The 27,871-nt window shown below is 43.3% G+C and overlaps 2 protein-coding genes across 4 annotated transcripts; both read left to right on the top strand.

Annotated features, from left to right (window-relative positions):
* Positions 1-100: 100 nt before the first annotated feature.
* On the top strand, positions 101-12,390 carry ttll3 (tubulin tyrosine ligase-like family, member 3). 3 transcript variants are annotated; one of them, XM_018756673.2, is made up of 14 exons: positions 101-502; positions 2,539-2,807; positions 3,979-4,080; positions 4,466-4,569; positions 4,967-5,135; positions 5,334-5,389; positions 7,007-7,135; positions 7,299-7,413; positions 7,594-7,713; positions 8,241-8,433; positions 8,659-8,807; positions 9,139-9,382; positions 10,435-10,870; positions 10,946-12,390. In XM_018756673.2, the coding sequence occupies exons 2-14, from the start codon at positions 2,741-2,743 to the stop codon at positions 11,717-11,719; spliced, it is 2,658 nt and encodes an 885-aa protein (XP_018612189.1). In that variant the 5' UTR covers positions 101-502; positions 2,539-2,740; the 3' UTR covers positions 11,720-12,390. The 3 variants fall into 3 exon arrangements, with proteins under 3 accessions (XP_018612189.1, XP_018612190.1, XP_018612188.1); XM_018756674.2 differs by having other exon boundaries at positions 2,539-2,816; positions 8,241-8,394; XM_018756672.2 differs by having other exon boundaries at positions 2,539-2,816.
* Positions 12,391-12,780: 390 nt separating this feature from the next.
* LOC108936905 (cytochrome b-c1 complex subunit 1, mitochondrial-like) lies at positions 12,781-20,137 on the top strand. The gene is made up of 13 exons (XM_018756554.2): positions 12,781-13,059; positions 15,051-15,191; positions 15,954-16,040; positions 16,163-16,292; positions 16,683-16,881; positions 17,170-17,249; positions 17,333-17,448; positions 17,570-17,713; positions 18,090-18,250; positions 18,378-18,463; positions 19,132-19,220; positions 19,314-19,389; positions 19,591-20,137. The coding sequence occupies exons 1-13, from the start codon at positions 12,997-12,999 to the stop codon at positions 19,653-19,655; spliced, it is 1,437 nt and encodes a 478-aa protein (XP_018612070.1). The 5' UTR covers positions 12,781-12,996; the 3' UTR covers positions 19,656-20,137.
* The last annotated feature ends 7,734 nt before the right edge of the window (positions 20,138-27,871 follow it).

Here is a 27,871-nt window from a genome sequence, read left to right as displayed (position 1 = left end):
AACGACTTCGTTATTTCAACTGGCTGTTGTTGTGGGGTCCGCAAATTAATTTTCATCATCATCATCATCATTGTCGTCGTCATCATCAGGGTAACGACTACTGTTCGTGTGAAACACCACCATCATCATCATCATGTTCTCTAGTTTAATGCTTTCGGTACTTCTCGTTCAAAAATAGCTTCCTCGCGGCATTTTAGCGTACTTGGTGTTCCGCGGAAATGACTAAGTATGAATACTTCATATCTTCTGACACACGGCAAGTGGACCACAGCAAATGACTCAAGATATGCGAACATAACCCGCTAACCCGGTAGCAAAACTCAGTGACAAGACACCGCCAGCGTCAGTAGGCGGCGCTGAAAAGCCCCTTTACAACGTAGCCCGAAGGCGGTTGTCATGGAGACCGCGATAAACAGAAACGAATTTGAGTGCCGGTGACTGCGCAGGTGCAGCCAGTGCAGCCGCTGAGATGGCGAGAACGACACGGGATGCGCGAGGACAGGTGAGACCCGGCAATGACAGGTGAATGAAGCCACCTCATTATTATCGTTTATGAAACGGGCACCCGCGATGTGAGATAGCGAACATTACCGTCGTGATTTACCAGTTGTTTTTAGGTGTCGGTTCTGGGTAAGTCGGGGGTACTTCGGCGAGAGCCGGGGGATTCGAACCGAGATCCTCCGCATTGCAAGGTGACGAAGTTAAACACTACGCCGCCTGCTGGCCTCTCGGAGTCACAGCTGCAATTCTTATTTGTAACGGCAAGGACAGCTGAGTCCAAATTGGTATTTCGGGAGACGCTAGCTGGTAAACTGAGAGAGTAAATACGGCAGGAGCACAACGACATGTTCCTGATGGTGAGCCTCCTGACAAGTGTCCGTGTGTGTGTGTGTGTGTGTGTGTGTGTGTGTGTGTGTGTGTGTGTTTGTGTTTCTATAGTACCACGGTGTATATCCCTTCTGAGATTGTCTGCGTGCCGACGGCCTGTATGTTTAGTGCATTTCCATCTTTGGCGATGGAACATGGTGAAAACACACCTCTAAGGTGAGCATCAGTGCTGCTTTCGCTCACACACATATACCTTCGAAAATGAGGTTAATGGCACCTCTGTGTGTGTGTGTGTAAACGTGGTGAAAGCCGAGCGCACGAGTCTCTGCGCAGTACAGATACGCTGTCAGTATGATTTATTTATTTGTGTTATTTTTGCACGCAGTCATGTCTTAGGCAGATTTAACTGACACCCTCTGTTTTACTTATCCGATGGCCTGAATCTTCCTCGTTTGATTCTTTGTGGTCAAACATGAGAAGAAATGATTCCCGCGTGTGAATATCTCATGTGAACAACAAACAAATTACCGACCCGGGTGAACGCATGCAGATGCCAAAGGGTGACCCTAAACTGCCCTGTGTGTGTGTGTGTGTGTGTGTGTGTGTGTGTGTGTGTGTGGATGGGTGGGTGGCCACCCAGCGATGGACTGGCATCCCATTCATGATGAACCCCCCCCCCCCCCCCCCCCAGCCTTGCACCCAATGCTTCCAGGATTGGCTCTGGTTCGCCGTGACCCTGCTCAGGACGAAGCACTTATTGGAACTGGATGGATGGATTATTATTTAGTGTTTTACGCTACAGTTTCCCATAAAGATTGTGTGATGAACAGAAACGAATTTGAGTGCCAGTGACTGCGCAGGTGCAGTCGGCGCAGCCGGTTCTCCATCATTATTCTCCCGTATTTCTACTCCGCACATGGTTACAGACGCACTGCCTGGCCTGCAGAAGGTGTCTTTGGACCCTGTCCATGTGGGAGTTTTTGTGGAAGTGTATCCATGTTGATCCAGCTCATGATTCACTATGTCACCTGGATCTGAACACAGTCTCCTCCTGAGAAATACCTGAAAAGATTTTCCAGGTGTACTTCCAGGATTTATGGGAAGTCTTCCAAGTCCCGCCCACAAGCATGCGGTACCATTGAAAGCATTAAATGTCCTCTATAAAGTACATTAGGACTTTGCATTGTAGCAGATACAATTTGGGAGATGCACTTAAAAAATACACCATCTAGAGCTGTCAAAAATGAATGACTGGATCTCAAAAGGTACAGGAGAATCCCTACAAGTATCTGACCTCATTGTTTCTGTCTCATTCAATCATTTTCATAAAGATGAGGTGTGTCAAAGTCAACTTTATTGTCATTCCCATAATATGTTTAGCAAATACAGTAAGTGCGAACATAAAGGGCAATATACACTATTATTACTACAATAATTTACAGTAACAAGCTGCAAAATTAAAAGCGCCCCGGGATAAAGTGCAGCGATATGTAAACAGATTTTACAGGGGATAGTGTGAAAAAGTAAGGTTTTTTTTGTGCAATAATTGTGGAAATAAGCAGTAGTGTGACCTAACCTAGGTCGATACGGAATGTATTTAAGAAATACAGCGGCTTTACACGGGATGGACACAGATTTAAGTGTGTACATACGGCTTTATGTGTTTGCTTGTGTCGAAGCCTTCTCTGCAACCCTTTCCATGTCATACAGGTGCCGTAGAGCCTCTGTATAGAACTCACACTTCACAGCCAGACGAGCTCTTCGAAACAGGGATACGACAGGGCAGTTGGCATCAGAACACAGGAAACACGCTCGAGAGACACTTCAGAGGTCATCTGAGGAGGGAGGAGGGGAAGCATGACAAGGGAGCGCTGCGATTTGGGGCGCCGGGATCCGTAGGGACAGTGACGGCATGGAGGATCCAGTACCCGAGAGCGATTACAGGGCAGAAAGAGACGAAGCAGAACGTCTGCCTGGAGGTGCATATGGTGAGACTCAAACTGCTTTGCAATGCTCCTTGGATAGAGTCTTTTTACCTGACTGTGTCTTCTTCTCACACTCTAACTGAAAATCACTAATGTTAATTATATTTTTCTATATTTCTCTGTGTTTATTCTCTCATTTAAAAGCACATGCAGATTGTTTTGATGCGGCAGTGTTCACCATAAATTATGAGCATGAATACCAAGTATTAATATATCTATCATTGTTGTGTTGTCATGTCTTTGCGTGTAAAGTATGTTTAATATATACTAGTGAAGCACTGTGATTTCTAAAGTCATTTTGAGTAATATTCACTACTTCACTTTGCCATTACCATTGTTTTTTATACCGAATTAGGCCTATGTGACTAAATGTATTGTTATGCAGAGTACATGAAGGTACATCATCCATGGAGTTCCAGCAACTTTTTCAAAAAATGTTTTGACAAAACAATTGTATTTATTTTTACTTCATTAAAAATACTTTTTAATAGTTCACTGTAAGGTGGTGGACAGTACACATACCATTAAAAACCATTTGATTCTATTTATGTCTTTTTGTACAGATGTGTACTGTATATCACATACAGTAATAAATAAACATATAAGCTCCCTATAGACGTAGACAGTGTTGACATAAAATGGTTTTAAAGAAAAATTTAGTTGGGCAGCATGGTGGCGCTGCTGCCTTACAGCACCTAGGCGATGCAAGAAAACGTGGGTTCGATCCCCGCTCAGTGTGCATGGAGTTTTCATGTTCTTCCCCGTTGGTTTCCTCCCAAAGACCTTCAATTCAGGTAGATCAGCGATGCTAAATTGCCCTTAATATGTGTGTGTGTGTGTGTGTGGCTACCCTGAGGTGGACTGGCATCCCATCCACGGTGTACCCCCATGCCCCCCCTCTCAGCCTTGCACCCAATGCTTCCAGCATAGGCTCCAGATCACCGTAACCCTGATCAGGACTTGGAGTTATTGACAATGGATGGATGGAAAACTGTAGTTTTTAATTGACCTTATGTGAAAAAAAAATGGAAAAGAAGCCAGATTTTCGGTCATATGTGTGTCCGCCATGTCCATCACCTGTGTCCCTTTTCGATGTGTATTGCTCGCTGGTTCCAAGAGGAACATTAGAAAGGCTTGTGACAACAGTGCGCCGTTCCCCTTGTAGACCTGACTCCTCAGAGCAGGGGAGACCCCCAGAGGGAGAATCCGAACCCCGCCCCAAGCCGACGGAACACACACACCCCCTCAGCATCCCAGCCTGAGAGTGGTAAGGCACAAAAGCGCGGCATCACAGGAAATCCTTCCTCTCTCACACACATATGTACACACACTGCGCAGAAAACCTATTTCCTTACATGAGTACTGAGATAGCATGCAACATATTTACACTTCAGACGGTAAAAATATGCTAAATGTCCTATCTACACGTGTGCTGAAGAAATCCACAAATTATACATACAAAATATCCAAACTTTATGTAGCCCCTAGATGCAGCTGGAGTTAAACACAAGCAACTTACTGACCGGGGCATATAGAGTGTGTGTGTGTGTGTGTGTGTGTGTGTTATTGAGCAGTTTGAGACACATTTGTGCTGCTATAGATAATAAATTTGGGAAATTCTAAGCGTGTACGTTCACTTTTGTGTGATGCAGCACTGCCCGCCGATGGTCGGATAAGGCGCAGCTTCTTCAACCTACCTGTGATCAACCCAGACAGACTGCGCACAGCAAAAGCTTTGGTGGACAAGGCTGTGAAGGTGTGCTCTGCTGCAGTACACGATCGTGTTCGTATTCGCAGTACGGCGTGCAGCCAGTCAAAAGTATGAGCGCGCTTGCCAGAAACCGCTTTTCTCACGAGAGATCCAGTTAACGAGTTCGACCAGGAAATGAGCCGATGTGTCCTTAGCTCTTCTGCAGCATTTCCCAGAGATGCAGGACACTTGTGGGTTGCTTTCCTTTCTCTCTTATGTCCAGTTTTTCCCCACACAAGTATCGTCCAGGTTGTCCACATGTACTCAGTTTGCACTGATGCTTCATGTCTTGCTGAAAGTCAAGGAAATGAGTTAATTTGCAACCGTTTTTCAAAATACCAGTTCTCACACTCTCTCTCTCTCTTTTTCTTTCTCCCTGTCTCTCTCCGTCTCGCTCTGTAAGTTGAAGAAGGTGTTTTCTGTGCAGGGTCCGTACCCTGTGGTCCGTGCTGCCCTCAGGGCAAGGGGATGGGTGGAACGTTACCTCCCACGCCCGACCCCACAGATTAGGCATCCCCATGGAGATGATGATGATGATGGCGACAACAGGGATGACAGTGATGACAATGATGGTCAGCGCTCTGTGAGAAACCTGAATGTATCACATTTCAGGCTGAATTGTGTAATGTTAGAGACGTAAAGAGGACAGCTCATTCGGTATTCTGCTCAGCGTGCCAAAAGACATCTTGACAATGTAACCGTTAATAATGGGAGATATGATTCCTCTTTCAAGTGTATTTTTGGATTAATGCCTTCTTACCCTTGATCAGATAGTGCAGAAGAGGTGGAAAAACAAGACGGCTCAGACAACTTGTATGACCTCATGGTGAGTTTTTCTTTCAAACTGGGACCCCTGGAATGCAGTCTTGTCAGTACATTTTCAGTTGTGGGTACAGTGCTGTCGTAGCTACAATAATACATCAAATTTAAATAAGTCAAGTTGCTTGCAAGGTTGAAATTAAAAATGAAGGCAAAAATTGTAGCTAAAACTGGATATTAATACCAACATAATACAGGCGTCCCTCCTTTAACAAGCATTTTTCTCCCTCAACATCTGCTCATAAAGTGTATAACCATTAATTTAAATGAGAAAATGAGTATGTTCTTAAGCCACAGAAGGTTCACCCATTGTAAACACAGAGAAGGTAAAAGACAAAGTCCAGAATATCAGAACTGATCCGAATACCTTTAAATCCCGGCTTATGACCCGTATGTGCAAAATCACATGTAACACATTTGCAACGTCCTTTTATGACTTGCCTTCCGTCTCATAATTTATCAAACTGTTAATGTTCTCCATATTTTCTTGTATTATTCTGTTCTTGGATGGTGAAGTGACACAACGAAAGTCTCCAAACTCCTGGTCTGTAGGTTTTAATCCAGCTCAGTCTGGGTAGAGTTAGTATGTTTTCTCCATGTTTGTGTGAGATTCCTCCAGGTGCTTTGCTTTCTTCCCACAGTCTGTAGACATGTTTCAGATGAACTGGTGACTCTAAACTGTAGTTAGTGTGTGTATAAGTGAGTGAATAAGTGTGTGTGACTGACTTGTGATAGACTGGTGTCCCATTTACCATGGTGTACAATACCTTGCACAGTAGTCACAAAGGCTCTGGACTAATCCACTGGACAAGCATTTTATCAATAATTGCTGCATTCTGTTCTTTTATTATAAATTACTTTAGAGTTGTAAACCATGTATGTTTCTTTTTATTTGAAAAGGGCTTTGAGAAGCTGAATTATAGTGCACTATGTAAAAATAATAATTCTTAGAATTATGCCTACCAGGAAATGCTCATCATTAATCATTCGTAACACTCGTAACCTGTCTCTGCTGAGCTTTTCATGCATATAATAAGCAATAAACAGCTAATCAATTCATATAAAGTCATTTGTAATGGTACTGCCTTTCAAGGGAATTCTATGTGATTAGAAACAGAGTTTTACATAAGGCTTTCCTTAGTTATACTTTTTCTAAAACTTATTTGCTTTAGGGTGCATTAGTGTTATAGCTGATAAAGAGTCATGAAATTTCAATGATAAGCGTACGAGCGGCCATGAATATTTGACAACTGACACATGCCCTGTTTTGGAGGTATTCTGTTTGCCGTGCAAGATGCTTAACATCACCAAGGCATGTATTTTGAATAAAATGTTCTCATAAGGCATTTCGTGTGAGAGTTAACAGCTTGTTATGCACATTTGCTGGTTAAAATTACATTTGCTTGTATTTTAGGAATATTATGAAAGGAGCCTTTGCTATATGAGGCTAGCCTGTACTGCAAAAATAAATAAACACTACTTTACAGCAAAAAGTTGTTATTGTGCAGATAAATGCCATTTGTTTCCATGCCAATATTTATTCCTGTAATTACTTTGCTTCTTTTTGGTTTGACCTTTTTTGCTCTCCACTTCCTTCCATTCTTGCTCCTTCGTATCACTGAAGTCTCGCCTGGTTCGTAACGAATCTACGTATCTCTACTGGACAATGCGGAGAGATGCGATTGACTGTCGCACACTGCGAAAGGAGCAGATGATCAATCATTATGCAAAGGCAGGAACTTTCACCACAAAGGTCAGTTACAAAACATTTCTTCCAATTTCAGGTTTCCAATGTAAATTGAGATGTTGTGCAGCGCCTGATGGAGCACCATGCTGGAGTTTGACGTGTCCACAGATAAGGACATGTTTAAAGTACTGAATGGTCTCCATCTGTCCCTTGCCGCCTTGTCTCTCAGGTTGGTTTATGTGTAAACCTAAGAAACCTGCAGTGGTTTGACGCAGCGGACCCAGACACCTTCTTCCCACGTTGCTACAGGCTCGGCGCAGAGGACGAGAAGCATGCCTTCATTGGTCAGGCCATCCTGCATTGATCGCTTTTTCTCTCCTCCACTTCATTCTTCTCACTTGTCACATAAAATCAAAGTCCTGTGCTCTCAATGCTGTGCATCTAATATATTTCCTTTGTTGACAGTCCTTGTCATGTTCTCCACCCCCCTCTCGTCCAATTTTTTCTACCATGTTGACCTATAGAGGACTTCCGGAGGACAGCCTGCAACAGCCTGTTGCAGTACGTTGTTGAGAGGCATTACAGGCAGCAGCGGGAGGGAGAAGTTGCCAGGGTCAAAGTCACAGGGCCAAGCCACTCTCAGGGTAGGATGTAGATCCTCACCTGTATATGCATCTCATTACATTATTATTTTGTTGCTTAGCTGGTTCTTTTTATCCATTTGCATTTAAATTTATTTACTTAGCAGATACTTTTTTTTTATCCAAAGCAATGTGCAGTGATTCCAATTTAAAATTTATCTGACACCTTTGTCCAATGTGACTTACAACGCTAGGTATATTACACTAAACTTTCATCCAAGCAATTTACATTTTCTAGCTATTTTGCGGGAGCGATTAGAATTAAGCACCCTGCTCTAGACTAAAACAGCTGAAATGCTCCTGTGCGTTAAACCAACAAGCTGCAGATTTCAGAACCACATCCTTACACTCATGATACTACCCACTGGCTTGCTTTACACGCAAATCCCTGGAACACAAAAATTTACATCTTAATTTCTCCTCTAACTTACTAAATGACAGACGAACACATTCTAAGTACTTTAGGAATCAATGCACCAACTTTGCAGGATATCCTATCACATTACCCTTCACTCCATTCCTTCCTCTAGGTCAGAAGAAGCAAAATAAGCGTCGAGCCATGCAAATGGTTGGCTCTGGAATGATTGACACTGCATTACAAGTTTGCCAGGACTTCCTGGACTGTTTAGATCATCATGATATTGACATTGCCAAAGAAACTTCATCTTCTCTCACAGAACAACAGTGGGCAGAATTTCTTCACAACTATTACCTTGTTGTGCAGTGAGTGTACTTTATTTGCCCAGAAGTTTATTTTTGTTTTAAAACGTAAAATGTTTCTTTTTTTTCCTGGGTTGATGTTGACTAAAGTTTCACTAAAGTCTCTGTGAGAGTGTAACCTGTTCTATTAGAATGAACTTATTTTCAGTTTAGTCTTAGCGTGCACTGGTGTCTGCGTTTGATAACAGTAGATGCCAAACCACCAGTGTCACCGTCTTTTCTCTCTAGTGATGGAGTGGAAATGGAGGATAGTGCTTGGTATGTCGATCGATGTCACACAATGCTGCAGAGGCTGCAAGCGGTCTGTCCGCAGCTTGACACAGACGGAATCCATAACATCTGGATTGTCAAACCTGGAGCCAAGTCACGCGGCAGAGGTGTGGCTTCGAACATGGTCACGGCACAGCACGATAACCAGACTGTAAGCGCAGACACATTTTCATAATGTTCAAACACAGAAAGATCACGGTCACGGTACCTTACGGTCCGTGGGGCGAAGGCGCAGACACGACACAATGCCAGTGTTCAAACACAGAGAGTACACAGCATTGTAAATATAACACATGTTTTAATGATCTAAGGAAAGACAGCACATGACATTCTTGATCAAGTTCCATCTTGCCTTCGTCTCCATGAATTACATGACTGGGTTTGCATTCGCATGTGATCAGTCCAAGACGTCACTGTTGCAACTCTTGCTTCATACAGGCATCCTGTGTTTTAATCGACTGCATGACATCCTGAAGCTCGTGGACAGCGATCCTTCTTTGATCAAGGACAGCAAGTGGGTGGTGCAGAAGTACCTGGAGCGTCCCTTTCTGATTCATGGCACCAAGTTCGATGTACGCCAGTGGTTCCTGGTTACCGACTGGAATCCCCTGACTGTATGGTTCTACCGGGAATGCTACTTGCGCTTCTCTACTCAGCCCTACTCTTTAGAAACACTGGATAGGTAAGAAAAGCAATAGAAGAGTAGAAATCTGGTATAGCTCTAGAGATGGGGAGAGGTGGAAAAGAATCCAGGGCGCCACAAAAAAGTGATGTCACAGAATGTGTGTTATCTGCACGCTCTTGAAAAATTAAAGAGACATTGAATACCTATTTCCCTTGAAGAAAAATTAACTTGGTGATTTGCAAGATGACATAAAATTAGTTTTTCTGGGCATGGGTAAGGCAATGAATTTATTTATTTGAATGTATTCATTTGAAAATAAATACACTCATTCTTTATGAGTTCCCATGCAACACTGCAAAAATGATTTTTAAGAATGTATACCTTTTTTTCATACAATGGACTTTTAAAGCATCATTTTTAGCCTTCATTTGACCATTCTCCTTATGCAGTGGGTGTTTCTTGTATAATAGCATTGTTGCTTGTACCAGGCTTTTTAGGATGGGGGTACACACTTGGTGTCTTAAACCTAAAAGGTTTTTCTCTCTTGGTGGTGTCAGTCTGGCTTTTTTCTGGATAAATTGACTGTATTAACCTCCAAATGACCTAGAAATATTGACTGCTGTCATAAATTAAACCTTAACAATAATACAAATCTAGAGATCAAATGAAGATTATCTAGCCTTAAACATTTGTTAGTAACTATACACAGTGCTTCTAATGGCATACTGTCTGCATTCGATGCAGACTAAATAAAAGACAATATATTTTAATATCATAAACGTGTAAACCAGATTATCAAATTGTCTCCTGGAAAGTCTGGAAAAAGTGCAATTGACAATTGTGAAAGTTGCAAGGTGCAAAAAGATAAAGGCCAAAGAAAAAATATAGCATCAAATAACAAGTTCGAAATCATTTTTTGTCCAGGATGCATTTTTTTCAGAAGAAACCATTTTAATTCAGTTTTCTCATAATTATCCTAACTGATTTCAAGGAAGAAGTGAATTCCTTTAAGGGAGCGACAAGTGATGAATGGAATAAGCACTATACTACCACAAACACAGGCAAAACAATGACTTGCCGCTAATACTTGTCTGTTTCCCCCCCGGCAGCTCAATACACCTATGCAACAACTCTATCCAGAAGCACTTCCAGCCATCAGAGCTACGTCACCCAGAGGTGCCTGAGGACAACATGTGGTCATGTGAGCAGTTCTGTTCCTTCCTGTCCAAGCAGGGCCGGGAAGCCCAGTGGAGGGACATCGTGGTCCCTGGGATGCAGCAGGCGGTGGTACATGCCCTACAGACTGCTCAGGACCTTGTGGAGTCGCGGAGGGGTAGCTTTGAGCTCTACGGGGCAGACTTCATGTTGGGCCGAGACTTGAGACCATGGCTGATTGAGATCAATGCCAGCCCAACCATGGCCCCCTCCACAGCTGTGACAGCTCGTCTGTGTGCCGCTGTACAGGAGGATACCCTACGTGTGGTGCTGGACCGCCGACTTGACCGGAACGCCTCCACTGGTGGCTTCGAGCTCATATACAAACAGGTATTAACAACGAACAAACACACACACAAGTGGTGTTAAAGTCAGTGTACTTGACCATTTTTTTCCCTTCCTTAGCCCGCTGTTGAAGTTCCACAGTATGTGGGAGTAAATCTGCTGGTGGAGGGGGCTTCCCTGAGACGACCTCGCCTTGCTTCTCAGAGAAGGAACACCTTCCTCCAAGAGCATGAAGCCGACGCCCAGCCTAGACCCAGCCAGCTGGGACAAGAGGCAGCTGCAAAAACTGCCAAATCTGCTGTCCGCAAACCAAGAGCAACTGCAGAGAAGCAAGTGCAGCTCAGGCCAACCATATCCTACAACAAGACGCCTGCCGCGACCATATTCCATTCTACAGAAAATGAGAACCACACAGAGAGTGAGAGGAAAGGACTAGCGCCTGTAAGGAGACGGAACCCTGTTGTGTTGGGTCGGCCTTTCAGTCTCTCCCCACTCAGGGTGCCCCGGAAGGTCACCGCAGACCGTTCCGGCCTCAGAGTAGAACCTAGGAACCCAAGACGGCTGGGTTTCACCAGAGCGACAGCTGTCCACTTACCCCAGTATAACCTGTCCCGCTCTCTGGATACAGCGTGGAACACTTACCGCTCTCATATCCCACACCGCCTGACGCAGCCCACTCTGAAGCCCTTACTACGGGCCCCTCGTGACCTTCCCGCCCTGCAGGGTCCCATCTTACCACTGAAGGTCATCAGCCTGCAACTGAGTCTGCTAAACAACACGCACACCATTCCTCATACTGCACACGTCTCAAATCCTGGCCTCCAGATGCGCCAGTTCTTATCCCCAAAACAGGCCGTGACCCCCTGCAAGGAAGGTGGTCACAAGTCCTCATAAGAAGTACAGAGCAGGAGGGCCAGAAACTTAAAAATAAAGTTGGTGCGGGATAATTTTCCGTTGCAGATTGTCTGTGTTTATCTGAATTTACCTGTGGTGTACTTATTCATGGAGGGAAATCCCATCACCATTTGGATTGTACTGGTGCCATGCAACTCTTGGGATGCGGGTTTTTAACCCAGCATCAACTGTTTGGAGTTTGCATGTTCTTTGTGGGTTTCCTGCCATAATACAAAGACGTTCATTTTAGATGAAATGGTGACTCTAAATTACCCCTAGTGTGTTTATATGAGTGAGATAGTGTGTGACTGTTCTGCTCTGTTGTGTGGATGGGTAGATAACTGAGGAGATGAATGTTTCTGGCATTGTAAGAAGCCTTGGACAAATGTTTCAGTTAAATACAAATTTTTGTTAAAAAATACATTTTTTAATCATTAGTAGTTTTATAAAAGTGCATGGCCCTAAGGTGAAAAGGTTAGAATACATAACAGGTATCCCCAGCACCTCTGATACTGTATATTCTAACTGTTTGACCTTATGTTGATATGACCATGCACTGTTCATAAAACTAATAATGATTGAAAAAACCCTGCACCACGGTGGCACCCTGGGTTCAGCCAGTGCACGGTGTGGGGTGGGTATGGGATTTGAGCCCTGCTTGGGGTGTCTTGCGATGGACTGGCATCCCATCCTAAGTGCGCCCCCTCCTCCTTCGGTGTTATGCCCTGTGTTGCTGGGTAAGGCTCCGGCTCGTCGTGACGACAAGCGGTTGTTGATGATGGACGGATGGTATCCCCAGCACTTTCTAACAACTTCCAGAATGAGCACAACTATCATGTCAAATGTTACTTTTTCAAGAGAAATTCACACACTTGTCATCCACATATTTACAGGTGAGCTTCAAGTGTACACCACAACATTAATATGTATCTCCTTCCAAGCATGTAACTTAAGGCAGTCTGCTTATCATGTTCTGTAATGCAATAAATGAACGAATGGATGAATAAATGTATGAATGTTCCATAACTTTCTCAAAAAATGATACTGTTCAATGCATACAGCTCCACTGAGTTTGCTAATAAATCAACGAAAAAAAATGTTACATGTTATAAAGAGACTATTTCGGGCTCTTTTTCACGTCTGTCGGTAACTATGCAACCGCACAGCGCACAGAACAGCTTCTTCACGCCTACGTGCACTGCTGAGTTCGTGACGTAACGTAGCCGCGTTTGTTACGTGCGCGCCCCCGATGCAAAAGACGGTATCCTGAGGGAAAGATGGCCGCGTCCGTTTGCCGAATCGGTGGCACAGTGGGGAGAGCCTTCGTCAGAGCTCGAAACGTAAGACTTTGTGCCATTGTTTGAAGTAGTTATTTAAATTAGCTAAGGCTTTCACCACATATGTCGGAGTGGTAGTTTGAAATGAACGTAGCACAGAGTTCTTCGGATGTCCTGAATGTGCTCGTGCCCTTCGCTTCGGCCGCTTCGCCGGAGCTCCGCGGCTAAGGTCAGGAGTTTGTCATTCCGGTCGGGACGCCTGAGAATTGTGAGGTTCCTTGTGCTGAGGACAGGCTTATGTTTACTTCGAAACGTATTAAAACGTGACGGTCTGCTGAGTGGTGCAGAAGCCGGTCAGCGCCGGCTCTTCTCTCCTCTGCTCTGGGCTCCTGGCTGAAGCACAAAAAAACTCCATTGACTTGAAGTTGAGCATACGGGTACTACAGCTAGAAATGCATAGCGACTCGACTGTCTTTCGTTTAATTTCACTCCATTTCATTTACGTCACTTCAGATCAGCTCAAACTATTGTATATTTTCATTCGAAAGAAAGTGGACATTTGCCTCATTCAGTGTGTAACCTAACGGGCGCCGCAGTAACATTTATTAATCTTCAAGTTCATATAGGCTGTAGCTGATATTTTTGTCCAAATGACAGTAAGATAATCAACCACCACAGTGATTTACCCATTTTCAATGTCATTGAATCATTGTACCTGAATCAAGGGCATTAGGAGGGGATTCAAGCTAAGAATTGTCAGACAGTTCAAGGCAACAACTGCAAGTGCTGCACCATCTACTGCATTTTATTTCCACCCTATTTCCTACATAGTTTGTGGCTGGTTCAGTAATGTCCCAAAACATATTTGGTGTTTATATGAAGGGTTGTCAGTACTGAAACAGTCTGTGTGTGCATCTTTATACACATTTTTGTATGACATACATGCTGGTAGCGCAGTGGTTAGAGCTGCTTCCTTTGGACCCAAATGTTGCAGGTTTGAATCCCATTTCTAGCTGTAGTACCCTTGAGCAAGTTACTTACTCTAAATTGCTCCAGTGAAATTACCCAGCTGTATAATTGGGTAAATACCTAAATAGCATAACACTATAAGTTGCTTTGGGGAAAAGCTTCAGCTCCATGAATAAATGTAAATGTTAATATAGACTGTGAAGTGTAAATTTTAAGATCAGGTGAGTTTCTGTATGTTGGTACATAACCCAAGACTACAGATCACAAGTTTTTTTTTTTTTTTTTTCTTCTTTTTTCTTATTACTTTATTTGACTGAACCTGAGTTTTGGAGTTAGGATTGTGGCATCACTTCAGGTCACCTATGAGTAGCTGTCATATTTCTTTTATAAGACCCCTCAGTTGCACCCTCTGGCTGCCATTACTGCTTTGTGAACACTCCTTTTTTGTATGCCACAAAAGTTACGGAATTCTGCAAATGTTTTTGTCAACATAGGTTAATGGCAATGAAATTTGATTTTCAACAAACAGCTTAACCATTGTGATTGTGAGAAAGCAAATGAGTAACAAGGTGTAGTGCAGAAAGTGATAACTCTATCAGTCAGTGGAAGGTGATAATATTGCTGAAGACTTAAGTGCTTCCATTTTTTTTTTTTTGAAAAAGTAATACTGGTAATACTGACTAGAAACCTAGGCTGTGTTGTCATTAAAAGTTTAATAGAATTTTTAATGGAATTTTCACCAGTATTTTCATTATCATTTTTCATTGTGCTTAGGCATCTATAAAGGTTATTAATGTGTAAACCTCTGCTTGGTTTCACTTGAAATCAAGAAACTTTTTATTTTTATAATTTTACAAAATCTTAAACTAGATTTTCTGGTACTCAGGAGTTAAATTATATTGAGATGTTTTTAAGTACAGTTTAGTTCTCTGAAGTATATAGTTCGCTTGGTGATGGCTTTTGAATAGGCACGTTTCAGTGTTTCCTGTTGCTTCCGTTTTCTTGTAATCTGTGTTCCTTTCCTGCAGCAAATGTTGTGTTGGTTCCATTTTACTCTTAAGTGTTTGGATGTGTCTCCTGTGTAGCCCACTGTGCTGGCTCTGAGGCGTGGAAAGGTGAGCGTTTCATATGCACAGAGCCTTCTGGGAATTCCAGAGACCCGCCTCACCACCCTGGAAAATGGATTAAGGGTTGCATCTGAGGAGACCGGACAGGCCACCTGCACTGTGAGTCTGCCTTTTATAGCACATACTTCACATTTATATTTCCTATAGGGTACTCTTAGTTTTACTTTTCATTTTGTCACTGTAGTTGTTGATTGATCAGGCTCTAAGATGATCTGAATTAGTGTTGAAGTTAAATACAGTGAAGCCTCATGATCGTTTTCCTTGGGGCACTTCCCTGTCATATCATTAAAAACCTTTGCATTGTTATTAATGAGGTTTGCAGTGTTTTCAGGAAAATAAGACCAGAATTTTGACTCAATTTTGTTACTGGCTTCATTTTACCATTTGGCGTTCGTTTGTTACTGCATACTGTGTATTGAGCTTTAGTTGAAATTGTCCTCTTTTACCAAAAATGTGTTCCATAAGCCTCCTCACACTACAGTACAGGTTTGTGAGACTGATTTACTCTTTTGAAATTTTTTTCCATTCTAAATTAACTGTGCTTATAAGTCATATATGTCTGGGTTCCATTTTTCTGTTGCCTGATGTGAAATTTGTTTGATTTCCATTAGACCTAGTTCGAAGGTATTATTAATCCCCCATGTCCCCCCAAATATTTATTGACAGAACCTGTTTCTTTCCAGCTGACTGGATAAAGGTCATCTTGACAGAAAATTTTTCTTTTTTTGGTACTGAAGCATGTAGTCAGTGATTGTAGATCATTTCAGTGTGATGAGCTTGAGATCAACAATGGAGCAGATTGTACTGAAGCTCCAGCCTGTCCTGTCCTACTGTCCACCTCAACAATGCCTCTATCCTCAGGTGGGCCTGTGGCTCAACTGCGGGAGTCGCTATGAGTCAGAGAGGACCAATGGAGCCAGTTTTTTCCTGGAGCACATGGCCTTTAAGGTACTTGCAATGCAGCAAAGCATGGAAAATGGACTTGTGGTCATGTGACTCAGCCCATTTTCTTGATGTGCTCCTGTCTGCCACACCTGAGCTTCCATGTGCCTGCTTTTGCTGTACCACAGGGGACAAAGAAGTTCCCCCAGTCTGCCCTTGAGCAGGAAGTGGAGTCCATGGGTGCCCATCTTAGTGCCTACACTTCCCGTGAGCGAACTGCTTTCTACATGAAGATTCTGGCCAAAGACCTTGCCAAAGGTGAGGTGGTTGAGCCACTGAGAACCACTAGCCTGCTCTGAGATGTCAGTAGACATCTTCTCTGTCTAGTGGAGTAAAAGCCTTGAGAAACCGAACAGGTAAACCGATTTGCCGGTCATGGCTGTCCTCTTATCAAGGTCACCCTTAACCTATTTAAACACACTGCTCACATTTCTTACCTCTTTCATAACTTTAAATGCACTGATGAAGGCATCTTGGATGATAATGAAATGTTCACAACTAAGCCACTCAGTCCTGCGTACACTTAACAGCACAAATACATTTGCTCAGTGGTAAGTTATGGATGCCTGATGTGTTTAATGATTAATTCTATGTCTGCGGATACCTTTTTTTTTTTAATATAAATCTTCTCTGCCTGGCATTGTCCAGCGGTGGAATTGCTGTCTGAGGTGGTGCAGAACAACATTCTGAGTGATTCAGACCTGGAGTGCCAGCGTGGTGTCCTTCTGCGTGAGCTGGATGAGGTGGAAGGTAACCTGCAGGAGGTTTGCCTGGACCTCTTACATGCCACTGCCTACCAGGGTACACCGCTGAGCCAGAGTGCGCTGGGTCCATCACACAATGTCAGGTACACTCATATATGCATGAACACACGTACATGCATGTTTTCACATGTCTGTACAAAGCATTGACACACTAATAACCAACATAAGTGTTCTTTACCATGCCATCTTAGTTTGTAATTAAGGCTGTATGGAGATTTTCACTTACTGAGACTTTTTTTAACTGAAACCGATTAAAAGGTTCATAACTTTGAGAGAGTGCAAATGTTTTTGAAGAATCTGATGTTACAAGTTTAGTTTGATTAACTGACATTAAACTTTATTCTTTTCTGCATTCCTTGTATGGTCTGTAGGACTCTGACCCGCCAGGACTTGGTGGACTTCATGAACACCCACTACAAAGCACCTCGTATGGTGCTAGCTGCGGCTGGAGGTAGGGCCCCAGGGCTGCTGTACTGTACTGGGTTCCATGTGTGTTCCTCCTGACTTTCTCACATGGCTTCTGCTCTCCTGCAGGTGTGCACCATAATGAGCTGGTGTCACTGGCCACAAAACACTTTGGCAGCCTGTCATCTGAGTATGAGGGGGATGCTGTGCCAGTGCTTTTGCCCTGCCGCTTCACAGGGAGTGAGGTGAGGGATGGGGCTTGTATGATACGTCTGCTCAATCCATAAACTCACCTGATCACACTCTTGTGCTGTTGCATGTTTATGTCATCTTTGGCTCTCCCTCAAAGTAACTTTTTCCTTACAGATTCGCATGAGGGATGATGCCCTGCCTCAGGCTCATGTTGCCATTGCTGTGGAAGGTGCTGGTGCCAACAACCCAGATATAATCCCCCTCATGGTGGGCAATGCCATTATTGGCAGCTGTGACATCACATGCAATGGAGAAAAGGTGGGCGCTTTTAATGAATTTCATAAGAAATTACCAATATCCAATTACTGAAATGAGACTTAAAAGCTTTTTTTTTTTTTCTCCTCCTTTTTGTGCTTCATGGGTTTGTGTTTGATCAACACAGTGACAGAACGGATGCACTTATGTCTTTAGCTGGCACATCTTATAGTCTAATCAAGTCTGGTATACCTAATCAGCTTGAAAACCTTAATTGTCAAAAATACTAAAAATGTTGTCTATCTCTTGGCATAATTATGATTCCTGTGTATCTTGTAGCAGTATAAATATGACTTTTATGGGTTGCTTGAGTTTGAGTGAAATCATTTGCATCTAATTGTTTGCATGACCCAGCTCAAAAAATTCTACTCCTGTCTAGAACTTGAGCAGCCGTATGGCACGCATATCTATGACAGAGAAGCTCTGCCACAGCTATCAGGCCTTCCATACCACGTACAGCGACACCGGGCTGCTGGGCATCTACTTTGTCACAGACAAGCACCACATCGATGACATGATGCTCCTGGTGCTGGACACCTGGTCAGCCTGCCATCATTTACTCCCTGCTGCTTCCTCTGTAACAACAGCTGAAACCTAAATGTGCCATTTGATCTCAGAAGATCGAGGAGTACCCATTGTTGTCCTATGTTTAATGTCTGCCTTGCAGGATGAACCTGTGCACAACAGTGACAGAAAGTGATGTGGAGAGGGCTAAGAATGCGCTGAAGGCCAGCTTTGTGGGCCAACTGGATGGTCAGGGTTTCTCCTTCCTCTGTGTCACACACACTCATTTGTGTGTCCTTATGCAGAGAAATGCAGTATTACATTGCTGAGCTAAACTTAATTCAGGATGTTTATTGTATACATATATATATACTCAGCTAAGCCTGGTGTGAAGTGAAATAGTTTTGAACTAGATGAATTGTAATAAAAAAAAAAAAAAATTCTTCTTTATTGTGATTTGAGAAAGGCTTGTACAAAGTTGTGTTAATGAGGTGAGAACAGTCCATCAGATTTTGCTGGCAATTGCGCTTGTTTTTAACATTTTTGTCTTTTTTTAAAACATGAAACTCACTCCATCCAAGCTATCATGCAAATCATGTTAATAGGACTTGTGATTGAAATCTGTCACAGATTGATTATACCTTTTTTTCTGGGAGATACTGATACTGTAATATTCTGAAAATCACTTACTAGATATTCAGGGAAAATATGTGGGGCTTACTGAGTTGAGTATAGAAGAGTAACAGTAGGCTAAGCATTAGAATAATTGTAATTCAGTCCTTTTCTAAATTAATTTAAAATAACACAAAATGAGAACCATTCTTGCACTTTCTATAGCTTGGCACTTACTGACAGTTGATGCTCCCCGTGACTTTGCTGTGTCTGATATTCTTTGACTGTCTACTTTCTGTTCCAAGGAACGACACCTGTTTGTGAGGACATTGGGAGACACGTCCTCGACTATGGGCAACGCATTACACTAGCCGAGTGGAATGCCCAGATAGATGTGAGTATAGAAGCAGGCACGTAGGCCTCTCCATTTACAGTCTGCTTGGTGCTTTACTGTGACCTTACTTCCTGCCTTGTCCACCTTCCACAGATGGTGACCCCAAAGATGGTGCGAGACGTATGTTCCAAATACATCTATGACAAGTGTCCTGCGGTGGCTGGCGTCGGTGAGTCATCACTGTTGGTTTTGTTACAAATGCAAAATTAGCCTGTCTACATGAATCTGTATAATCATTATGTTTAAGAGTTAATGCCAACTTATGAGAATTTATGAAAAGATAATTGTAAAAGATAAGCCAGCAGTTTGAAGTGTGCAAATGCAGTGTGACTTAATCTGATTTAATTGTAGCCACGTTGCTTTGTTCTAGGTCCCATCGAGCAGCTGCCTGACTATAACAGAGTTCGCAGTGGCATGTACTGGCTCCGCTTCTAAACCGCCGTGTGGAGACGTGAGGGCTCTGTGGGAAGTGGCCCCATCATCTTTTCGCCTCTTTACTCAGATCCTTCCACCTTTTCCCTTCCATTGCACCATGGCACATGCCTTCGGGGTGGAGGACCGATTCCCCCCTCATTATTGCATTGTGTGTTTCTCTCCATCTGCCACAGATAAACTTTTGGGTTCATCACGTTAGTTTAGTCACATTGCATCGGCAAATAGATTGTGTGGCAAAGTATTTATGGTAGTTTTGTGTTTTTCAGAGAAAGGTTTTGCATCATGTGAACTGATTCCTGATACATGGGATTTAGATGTTAAAACTTTGTTTGTGGTTTGTACTGAAGGCTGGATTGACCACACATGTAATGGTAACGGTAAAATTCATGCAATAGAGGACAGGGAAGGGTTTGTGTTGGTTTCTCTACTACTGTAAATATGAGACTCAGTTCAAAGGTAAAAAAAATAAAATGTGAAAAAAATTGTGATATCTTTTTAGTTATTTTATTTTGTGAAAGGGGGTGTGGTGGCACAGCAGGTTTGGCTAGGTCCTGCTCTCTGGTGGGTCTGGGGTTCGTGTCCTGCTTGGTGTGCCTTGCGTCCTGTCCTGGGTCTGTCCCCTTCTCCTTCAGCCTTGTGCCCTGTGTAACCGGGTTAGGCTCCAATTCGCCGCAACCCAGCTCGGGACAAGCAGTTTCAGACTCTGTGTGTGTGTGTGTATTTTGTCGAATTTTGATTAGTGTCTATTTGGTGATTTGTACTTGACTGTGATCCTACCTCATACACAATTTCAATCCCTCATCTTTAATATTGTTTGACAATGAAATGTAGCTTGAAATATAAATGAGAAATTCTGTGTAGAATTGGCAACCCTAGTTCCCTAGCAACTAAAAAGATTCATCTGTTTCCAGGTATAATAATTCTGGAAATGGTTATTCAGTGGAAAACAAGATAGCTCTTGTATTAAAGGAAGAGATCAGCAAACTTAAGTGATTCAGTGTTCTGTCTTCTGGAAAGCAGCTAAACAAGTGACAGTAGTTATTTTTCCTACAGGACACCCAAATGGCAGTGTCGAAGACAAAATATGCAATAGGCTCTTCTACCATTTAATGGGACTTAATTGAGACGTTCCATCTAATGCACTGTGGCACAAGGCAGCACTTAATTTATTGTACTTCCTGTACTTGTTTGCACGTTTAACATTTGTACTATTTTATTATAATGCACTTACTGCATTTAAATGTTCTTATCTTCCAAGTCAGTTTTGACAAAAGTAGTTAAATGAGACCAGTCTCCTTCCTCTCCTTCCTGTCAAAACTCTAGAGCGGGCAGCCTGTGATGAACTATCTGAATTCCTCACCTGGGTCCATCTCCTCTACCAGTCTGGTTTCAAAGTTGGTCACTCCACGGAGACAGCGCTTCTGGCGGTGTCTGATGCTCTCCAATCAGCTAGAGCCGCCTCCCTCTCCTCGGTCCTCATCCTCCTCGATCTGTCTGTTGCATTCAACACTGTTAACCACCGGATTCTATTCTCCTCTCTTAGTCATCTTGGGATCAAAGGAGCGGCACTGAGATGGACTGAGTCTTATCTATCTGACAGATTCTATCGAGTGGTCTGGCGGAGCTCCCGTTCTTCTCCTCTGCCTCTCTCAATCGGTGTCCCGCAGGGCTTGGTACTAGGTCCTCTTCTCTTCTCGATCTACACCACCTCCCTCGGCCTGGTCATAGCCTCTCATGGATTCAAATACTACTGCTATGCTGATAATACCCAGCTCTTCCTCTCCTTTCTACCTGGAGCATCAGACATTTCTGCACGCATTGCTGCCTGCTGCTCAGACATCTCTACATAGATGTCTGATCTCCACCTCAGCCTCTCTAAAACAGAGATTCTTCACCTTCCAGCTGGCCTGTCCTTCTGTCATTTTGCTTACCTCCTCTGCTAAGAGTCTGGGAGTGACGATTGACGCAAGTCTATCTGCACATCGAAGCCACAACCCAGACCTACAGATAGATCCTGCATAATATCCACAAGATCCCTCCTTACCTCAACTGACTCTGCCCAGCTACTTGTCCAGGCCATGGTGACATCCCGTATGGACAACTGCAACTCTCCCTTGTGTGGCCTTCCTGCTGCTGCCATCCAATCTCTATAGCTGATAATAAATGCTGTTGAATGAGTTGTGTTTGACTTGCCAAGCGTTCCCCCTGTATCTCCTCTGCTCATCTCCCTGCACTGGCTTCCTGTGGCTGCCCAGATCAAATTTAAAACCCTGGCTATTGCCTACAAATGCATCAATAGAACTGCTCCTAGCTATTTACAAGATTTCCAGAAGTGCTACACCCCAATCAGACTGCTTTGCTCGTCGACTTCTTCTCGCTTGGTGGTCCCACGTGCGAAAGGTAAAGCACGGAGGTTCTCAGTTCTGGCTCTTTTGTGGTGGAATGACCAGCCCCCTCTCACTCATAACTGCTGAAACTCTGTCTACATTCAAGAAGGGTCTGAAAGCTCACCTCTTCTGGGCTCACTTTGCCCATGATCTCTCAAGCTCATATATGGTGTAAATGTTTATACACCATAACTTTATGATCATGCCCAGATAAGTCTTTACACAGCCACTACTCCTGTATTGTATGTAAATGTTTGTGTACCTTTAAAAAAAAATGTAGGAAGGTGATCAGGAATTGTCTCTTCTGAGTTCTATGCACCTTCTCGTGCGATGAACAGCGGTGCATGTAGTGCAAAGAAACAAACTAGATTTACTTAATCACATGTCTGCAACTATGTCTCTTTCTCCTGAGGTAATGCACAAATTGAGATACGTCACTTTGGAGAAAAGCATCTGCTAAATGAATAAATGTAAATGAATAAATTCATGTGAAATAAGTATTGCTGTCATATGGGACTTGTAGTAGCTCTGTTGGGCAGCAGAGGGCTTCCTGGGAGTTTACAGTCCCCGTGGTGAGCACTCAGTCAGATGGGTTCAGTCATGGCCCCTGTTTCCTGCCACATTTATAAGAATCAATAGAAATACAGTAGACACATGGTAAGTGTGAATGTGCTCTAATGATATCACTCCTTTGACATTATTAGAAACTATTGTACCTTATGGTGTCTGTATCATGTACATTTATCTTAATTCCCAGGCAATTTGCAGTGTGCAGTTTATATTGCATTTATTCATTTAAGTGACGCTTTTCTCCAAACAACTTACAATTATTTACCCATTTATATAGCCAGGTAATTTTACTGGAGCAATTTTGGGTACGTTCCTTGCTCAAGGGTACTGCAGCTGGAGGTGCAGATTCCAACATGTGACCTTTGGGTCCAAAGCCAGTAGCTCTACTATGGTTCCAGCTGCCTTTGTTTATTTATTATGCAGTTTAGTTATGTATCCATTTATACAGCAAGTCATTTTTGCTGGAGCATTTCAGAGTAAGTGCCTTCATCAGGGCTACTACAGTGGGAGAGATCTATGAAATCAATGTTATGCATAAATGATGTAGCCAGTAGTGCAAATTTACATGATCCTACATACAATAATCTGAGCTACATGGGCCATAATCTGGTCGGTGGATTCATTAACACCTAAAGCAAAGATGGTTGAGGGTGGAGACCAGCTGCAAACGTGGTATTAATATATTGTCAAAATGCCACCACCATGGTTTTTGGAGCGGTAGCCTTAGGCCTCTTTCTGGGTTGCCATGGCAGCAGACGGAATAGGTGTTGTGTGTGCTGGCTGACATAGGACGGGCTTTTTAGCGTGCTGCTCCCGCTTCTTCACTGGAAAAGGTCAGGCCAGCGACAGCACGGGACAAATCCTTTCTCTGTCTTAGAGCCAGGAAACAGATATTTAAGTTAAAGAGCCCAGCACACCCGCCTTGTCTGAACGATGTACCAGCTGACCCTGTCTTTACCCTATGCAGTTATACCAAATACATACTTCAGTGGTTCTCACTTAAAACCAGTCTAAATATGGGATCCTGCCATGCCTGTCTAAACCCATGTCCTCTCTCACCTGAACCCTAGTCGCACCTGGCCGCTTTGTCTTTCAAAGAAAATCATGTCCAAAAGAAATACTCGTTTACTTATTTGATGTCACACTCCGGTCAAATCGGTACAGTAATCAGATGCCACCTGTGGAATGTATTTTTCTGATGGATCCTGCATCCAATACCCTGCACGGTTGCACACTGAAACCTTTTCATCAACACACTAAAGGCTGATATGGAATCTGATGATCTTTTCACTGTTCTTACAGAAAATGGCACAGCTTTGCCTGCATACAGGACCGCCTGTTTACCACCCAACCTTGTGCAGCCCAGTATGTGTAGTAGTCAGGCATACATCAATGCAGGCACACAGAAGGCAGAAAGTGTGTAAACAGATGTGCAAAATTGTTTCATCATCAGTGAAATGTTCTCATTACAAGATCTCCAACACACACAGCAATGCATGATCCCATCAGCAAAGTGACCTCTTTGCAAGAACAAGGCACCAAACCCACAGTGACATGGATTTCATCAAACTCTTCAGAACCACACTGGAGGTCTTTATCCCACTGTATAAATCTGGCAAACGAACAAACACAAGTGAATTACTGAAAACCCTCAAAAATACCCCACAAAAATGTCTTCGCTCAAATTCTTAACTGACACAACTTCAATCAACATAAATTGAATAAGTACCAACCAACATCAACAACCGCTTGTCCTGATCACAGGCTAATGCGGGAGGGGACACACCCTGGACAGGACGCCAGTCCATTGCAAGACACCCCAAGCAGGACCCAAACCCTAGACCCACCACACAGCAGGCACCAGTCAAACCTGCTGTGCCACCACACCCCCTAAACTGCCTAAATGCACAGGGCAATTACATACAGTATATGGACTTACAGTGTAATGATTCTCTTCAGAATCTGCAATTATATGTCACGCTAATAATGTAGGCAATTATGTACAGAAATGCAAAATGTCCAGTGCACAGCAAATGTGCACAAACCTGAAACAAGTCGCCGAAAACGTCATTAACGCACCAGCATTTCTTTGCCTGGCTGAAGGGAATTTACTGTACAGGATTTTGCTGAGACAGAAGGAGAGAAGGAGATATTCTATTGTACTTAATTACAGGCGTGATGTATGCAGCAAAATATCTGGTCGTCGGTGCTGAAAGGTGTGCAGCTGGTGTGTGAGTATCAGTGAGATCCCCCACCTCGGGCTGCTCAATTACTGCTTTTCACAATTATTATGACTGCTGTTCCCTCGTCTCTCTCTAATTAGGCCATGTAAAAGTATCTTCGCCTAGAAGAGGAGCACATTAAACAGAGAGAGGTGAATCATGGCTGGTTTTATTGTACAGACAGGTGATGACTCATTCTTATGCTTCATCAAAGCTGGAGAAGAAGAAGACGCACACGCATACGCTCTCGGTAAGTGTTTTGCGTAAGAGTTTACATTAAAGTGAGTCTGGCTTCTTCTTGCAATAAGGAAACTATTGCTCTTAAGTTGAAGGCAGCAATGACTCACATTTATTTGTTCAGTGGGGGTGCGGTGGTGCAATGGGTTGGACCAGGTCCTGCTCTCTGGTGGGTCCGGGGTTCGAGTCCTGCTTGGGGTGCCTTGTGATGGACTGGTGTCCCGTCCTGGGTGTGTCCCCTCCAGCCTTGTGTTGCCAGGTTAGGCTCTGGTTCTCTGTGACCCCGACTAGGACAAGCGGTTCAGACTGTGTGTGTCTGTGTGTATTTGTTCAGCAGATACTTTCCTCCAAAGTGACTTTTAACAAGCTTCATGTAGTGTTATCAGCCCCCACACCTTATTCCCCAAGGTGACTTACACTGCTAGATACACTATTTACACTGGGTCACTCATTCATACACCAGTGGAACACACTCTCTCTGTGTCACTCACACTATGGGGGAACCTGAACAGCATGTCTTTGGACAGTGGGAGGAAACCAGAGCACCCAGAGGAAACCCATGCAGACATGGGGAGATCATGCAAACTCCACATCCCACAGCTCCCACATCCTCTTGCACCACCCAGGCACTCTGAGACAGCAGCGCTACTTGCTGTGCCACCATGCCAGCCGCTTCCTGCACACACTAAGCAACAGGTGAGTGTGTATCTTCAGCGTAATGCCCTGTCCTCTGGATATTTGACACACAACATGTGATGGTACCAGAACAGAAGAGAACCGAATGAGATTTATTGGCCAGTGTGCTGATGCACACATGGAATTTACTGTGGTTCTAGGTGCCTTCAGTATTTACAGACAACTGACACAGAATTACAGAATAAATAACATATTTACAGAGTATACAAACACAGAGTATAAATAGTAATATAAGCACAAAAAAGAAAATAAGAAGTAAATTAGAAAAAGTGGTTGGATAACAGGGGGGTGCGGTGGCACAGCAGGCCTGGCCTGTGCCTGCTCCCCAGTGGATCTGGGGTTCGAGTCCTGCTTGGGGTGCCCTGCAGCAGAGTGGCGTCCCACCCTGGGTTTGTCTCCAGCCCTGCACCTTGTGCCGCCAGGCTGGACTCCAGTTCGGGACAAGTGGCCTCTGACTGTGTGTGGGAGTTGGATAATGTTTCACTGACAGGAGACCTATAGGGGAGTTTTAACTGTTCATGAGAGTGATGCCTGAGGGGAAAAAAAACTGTTCTTGTATCTGGTCATTCTGGTGAACAGTGCTCTGTAACACCTGCCAGAGGGGAAAAGTGTAAAGAGTTTGTTCCCAGGGTGTGTGGGATCAGTGACAATTTTACTTGCCCACTTCCTCAGTCTGGACTTGTACAGGACCTGAAAGGTAGGCAGGGGTGCACTAATGATCCTCTCAGCCATCTTGACTCTTCATTGTGATAGGGTAGTAAGGTAGTAAGAAAAGACATCCAATGGTTTAAGGGTGAGGGACATTGTGGCGCAGTAGGTTGGACTGGGTCCTGCTCTCCAGTAGGTCTGGGGTTCGAGTCCCGCTTGGGGTGCCTTGCGATAGACTGGCGTCCCGTCCTGGGTGTGTCCCCTCCCCCTCCGGCCTTACACCCTGTGTTGCCGGATTACGCTCCGTGACCCCGTATGGGACAAGCGGTTCAGATGGTGTGTGTGCAGTTTAAGGTTGTTGAACTAAGTCGCAGTTCGACTCTGTATAAATGGGACCATATGGTTTTCGTCCTGACGAGACTGTGCTGGGTCCTAGCACCCTGATTCTCTCGTATGTCTTCCTATGAGAACCCTGTACATATTGTAACAACTTGCAATACCAACAGTTTGAGCGGGAGCTGTGCTTACTGTAAATAATTGAATTATGGGAAGAATGAGTGTTCAACCATTGGTTGGACTTACGGGGAATGTAATGGGGTGACTCTGTCAGCAAGAAAGAGTGGTGATCTATTCCAATCCAAGAAAAAAAAAAAAAAAAAAAGATATATAGGTGAGGTGTATGGTAACACCCTGGGAACAGGCCAGGCGACTGCCCATCTTGAGCGGTAAATGTAACTGGGTAAGTTTTCCTTTAATTATTTATTAAGTATGGTTTTAAGCCTTGGGGTATGTCGTTTAGTGTTTTAAAGGTTCTGCCATGCATTTCTTATATTAGTTGGTCTTATTAATTTTAATATATTTTTTTAAATTTCATTGTTTGCATGGCAGTTTTTAGGATTAATTAATTTATTGAATAAAGATTTTAACTATCGGAAATGATGAATGGAGAAATTTATTCCTGTCGAGTAAGACAGTGTGTGGAGCCAGATACCCTTGGGTGGGTTGGTGATCCATTCTGATCCGTAATTAAAAAAAATATATATATGTATATAGGGGGCGAGTGGGAAAATTGTTGTTTCTGCATATATATGCAATATATATGTTTCATATATACGTATATGCTGGTTTCAGGTAAAGATACTTAAGGTTAAAGTTACAATACACCTTGGTAAGGTGTCTGGCAACACCCTGGGAACAGGCCAGGTGACTGTTCCTCTTGAGCAGTAAAGTTACCGGGTAAGTTCCTTTTAATTATTTATAATTTTAAGCCTTGGGATATGTTTTTTTAGTGTTTTAAAGGTTCTGTCATGCAGCCTTTATATTAGTTAGTCTTGTTGATTTTTCTTATTTTATTTTAGATTTTATTATTGGCATGACAGTTTTTAGGATTCATTTATTGAATAAAGATTTTAATCACCGGAAATAATGAATGGAGAAATTTTTACCTGTTGAGTTG

The sequence above is a fragment of the Scleropages formosus genome, chromosome 2 (genome assembly GCF_900964775.1).
Source record: "Scleropages formosus chromosome 2, fSclFor1.1, whole genome shotgun sequence".
Classification (NCBI taxonomy): domain Eukaryota; kingdom Metazoa; phylum Chordata; class Actinopteri; order Osteoglossiformes; family Osteoglossidae; genus Scleropages; species Scleropages formosus.
The sequence above is the reverse complement of the archived record's forward strand: the minus strand, read 5'-3'. Positions and strand labels throughout refer to the sequence as shown.

Excerpts from the sequence above, each read along its gene's own strand:
- ttll3 (XM_018756672.2), top strand. The coding sequence starts at position 2,741 with ATGGAGGATCCAGTACCCGAGAGCGATTACAGGGCAGAAAGAGACGAA. Across the intron at positions 7,414-7,593 it reads CGAGAAGCATGCCTTCATTG|AGGACTTCCGGAGGACAGCC; the intron begins GTCAGGCCATCC and ends GTTGACCTATAG. Across the intron at positions 7,714-8,240 it reads AGGGCCAAGCCACTCTCAGG|GTCAGAAGAAGCAAAATAAG; the intron begins GTAGGATGTAGA and ends TCCTTCCTCTAG.
- LOC108936905 (XM_018756554.2), top strand. The coding sequence starts at position 12,997 with ATGGCCGCGTCCGTTTGCCGAATCGGTGGCACAGTGGGGAGAGCCTTC. Across the intron at positions 18,251-18,377 it reads CTCCTGGTGCTGGACACCTG|GATGAACCTGTGCACAACAG; the intron begins GTCAGCCTGCCA and ends TCTGCCTTGCAG. Across the intron at positions 18,464-19,131 it reads CTTTGTGGGCCAACTGGATG|GAACGACACCTGTTTGTGAG; the intron begins GTCAGGGTTTCT and ends TTCTGTTCCAAG.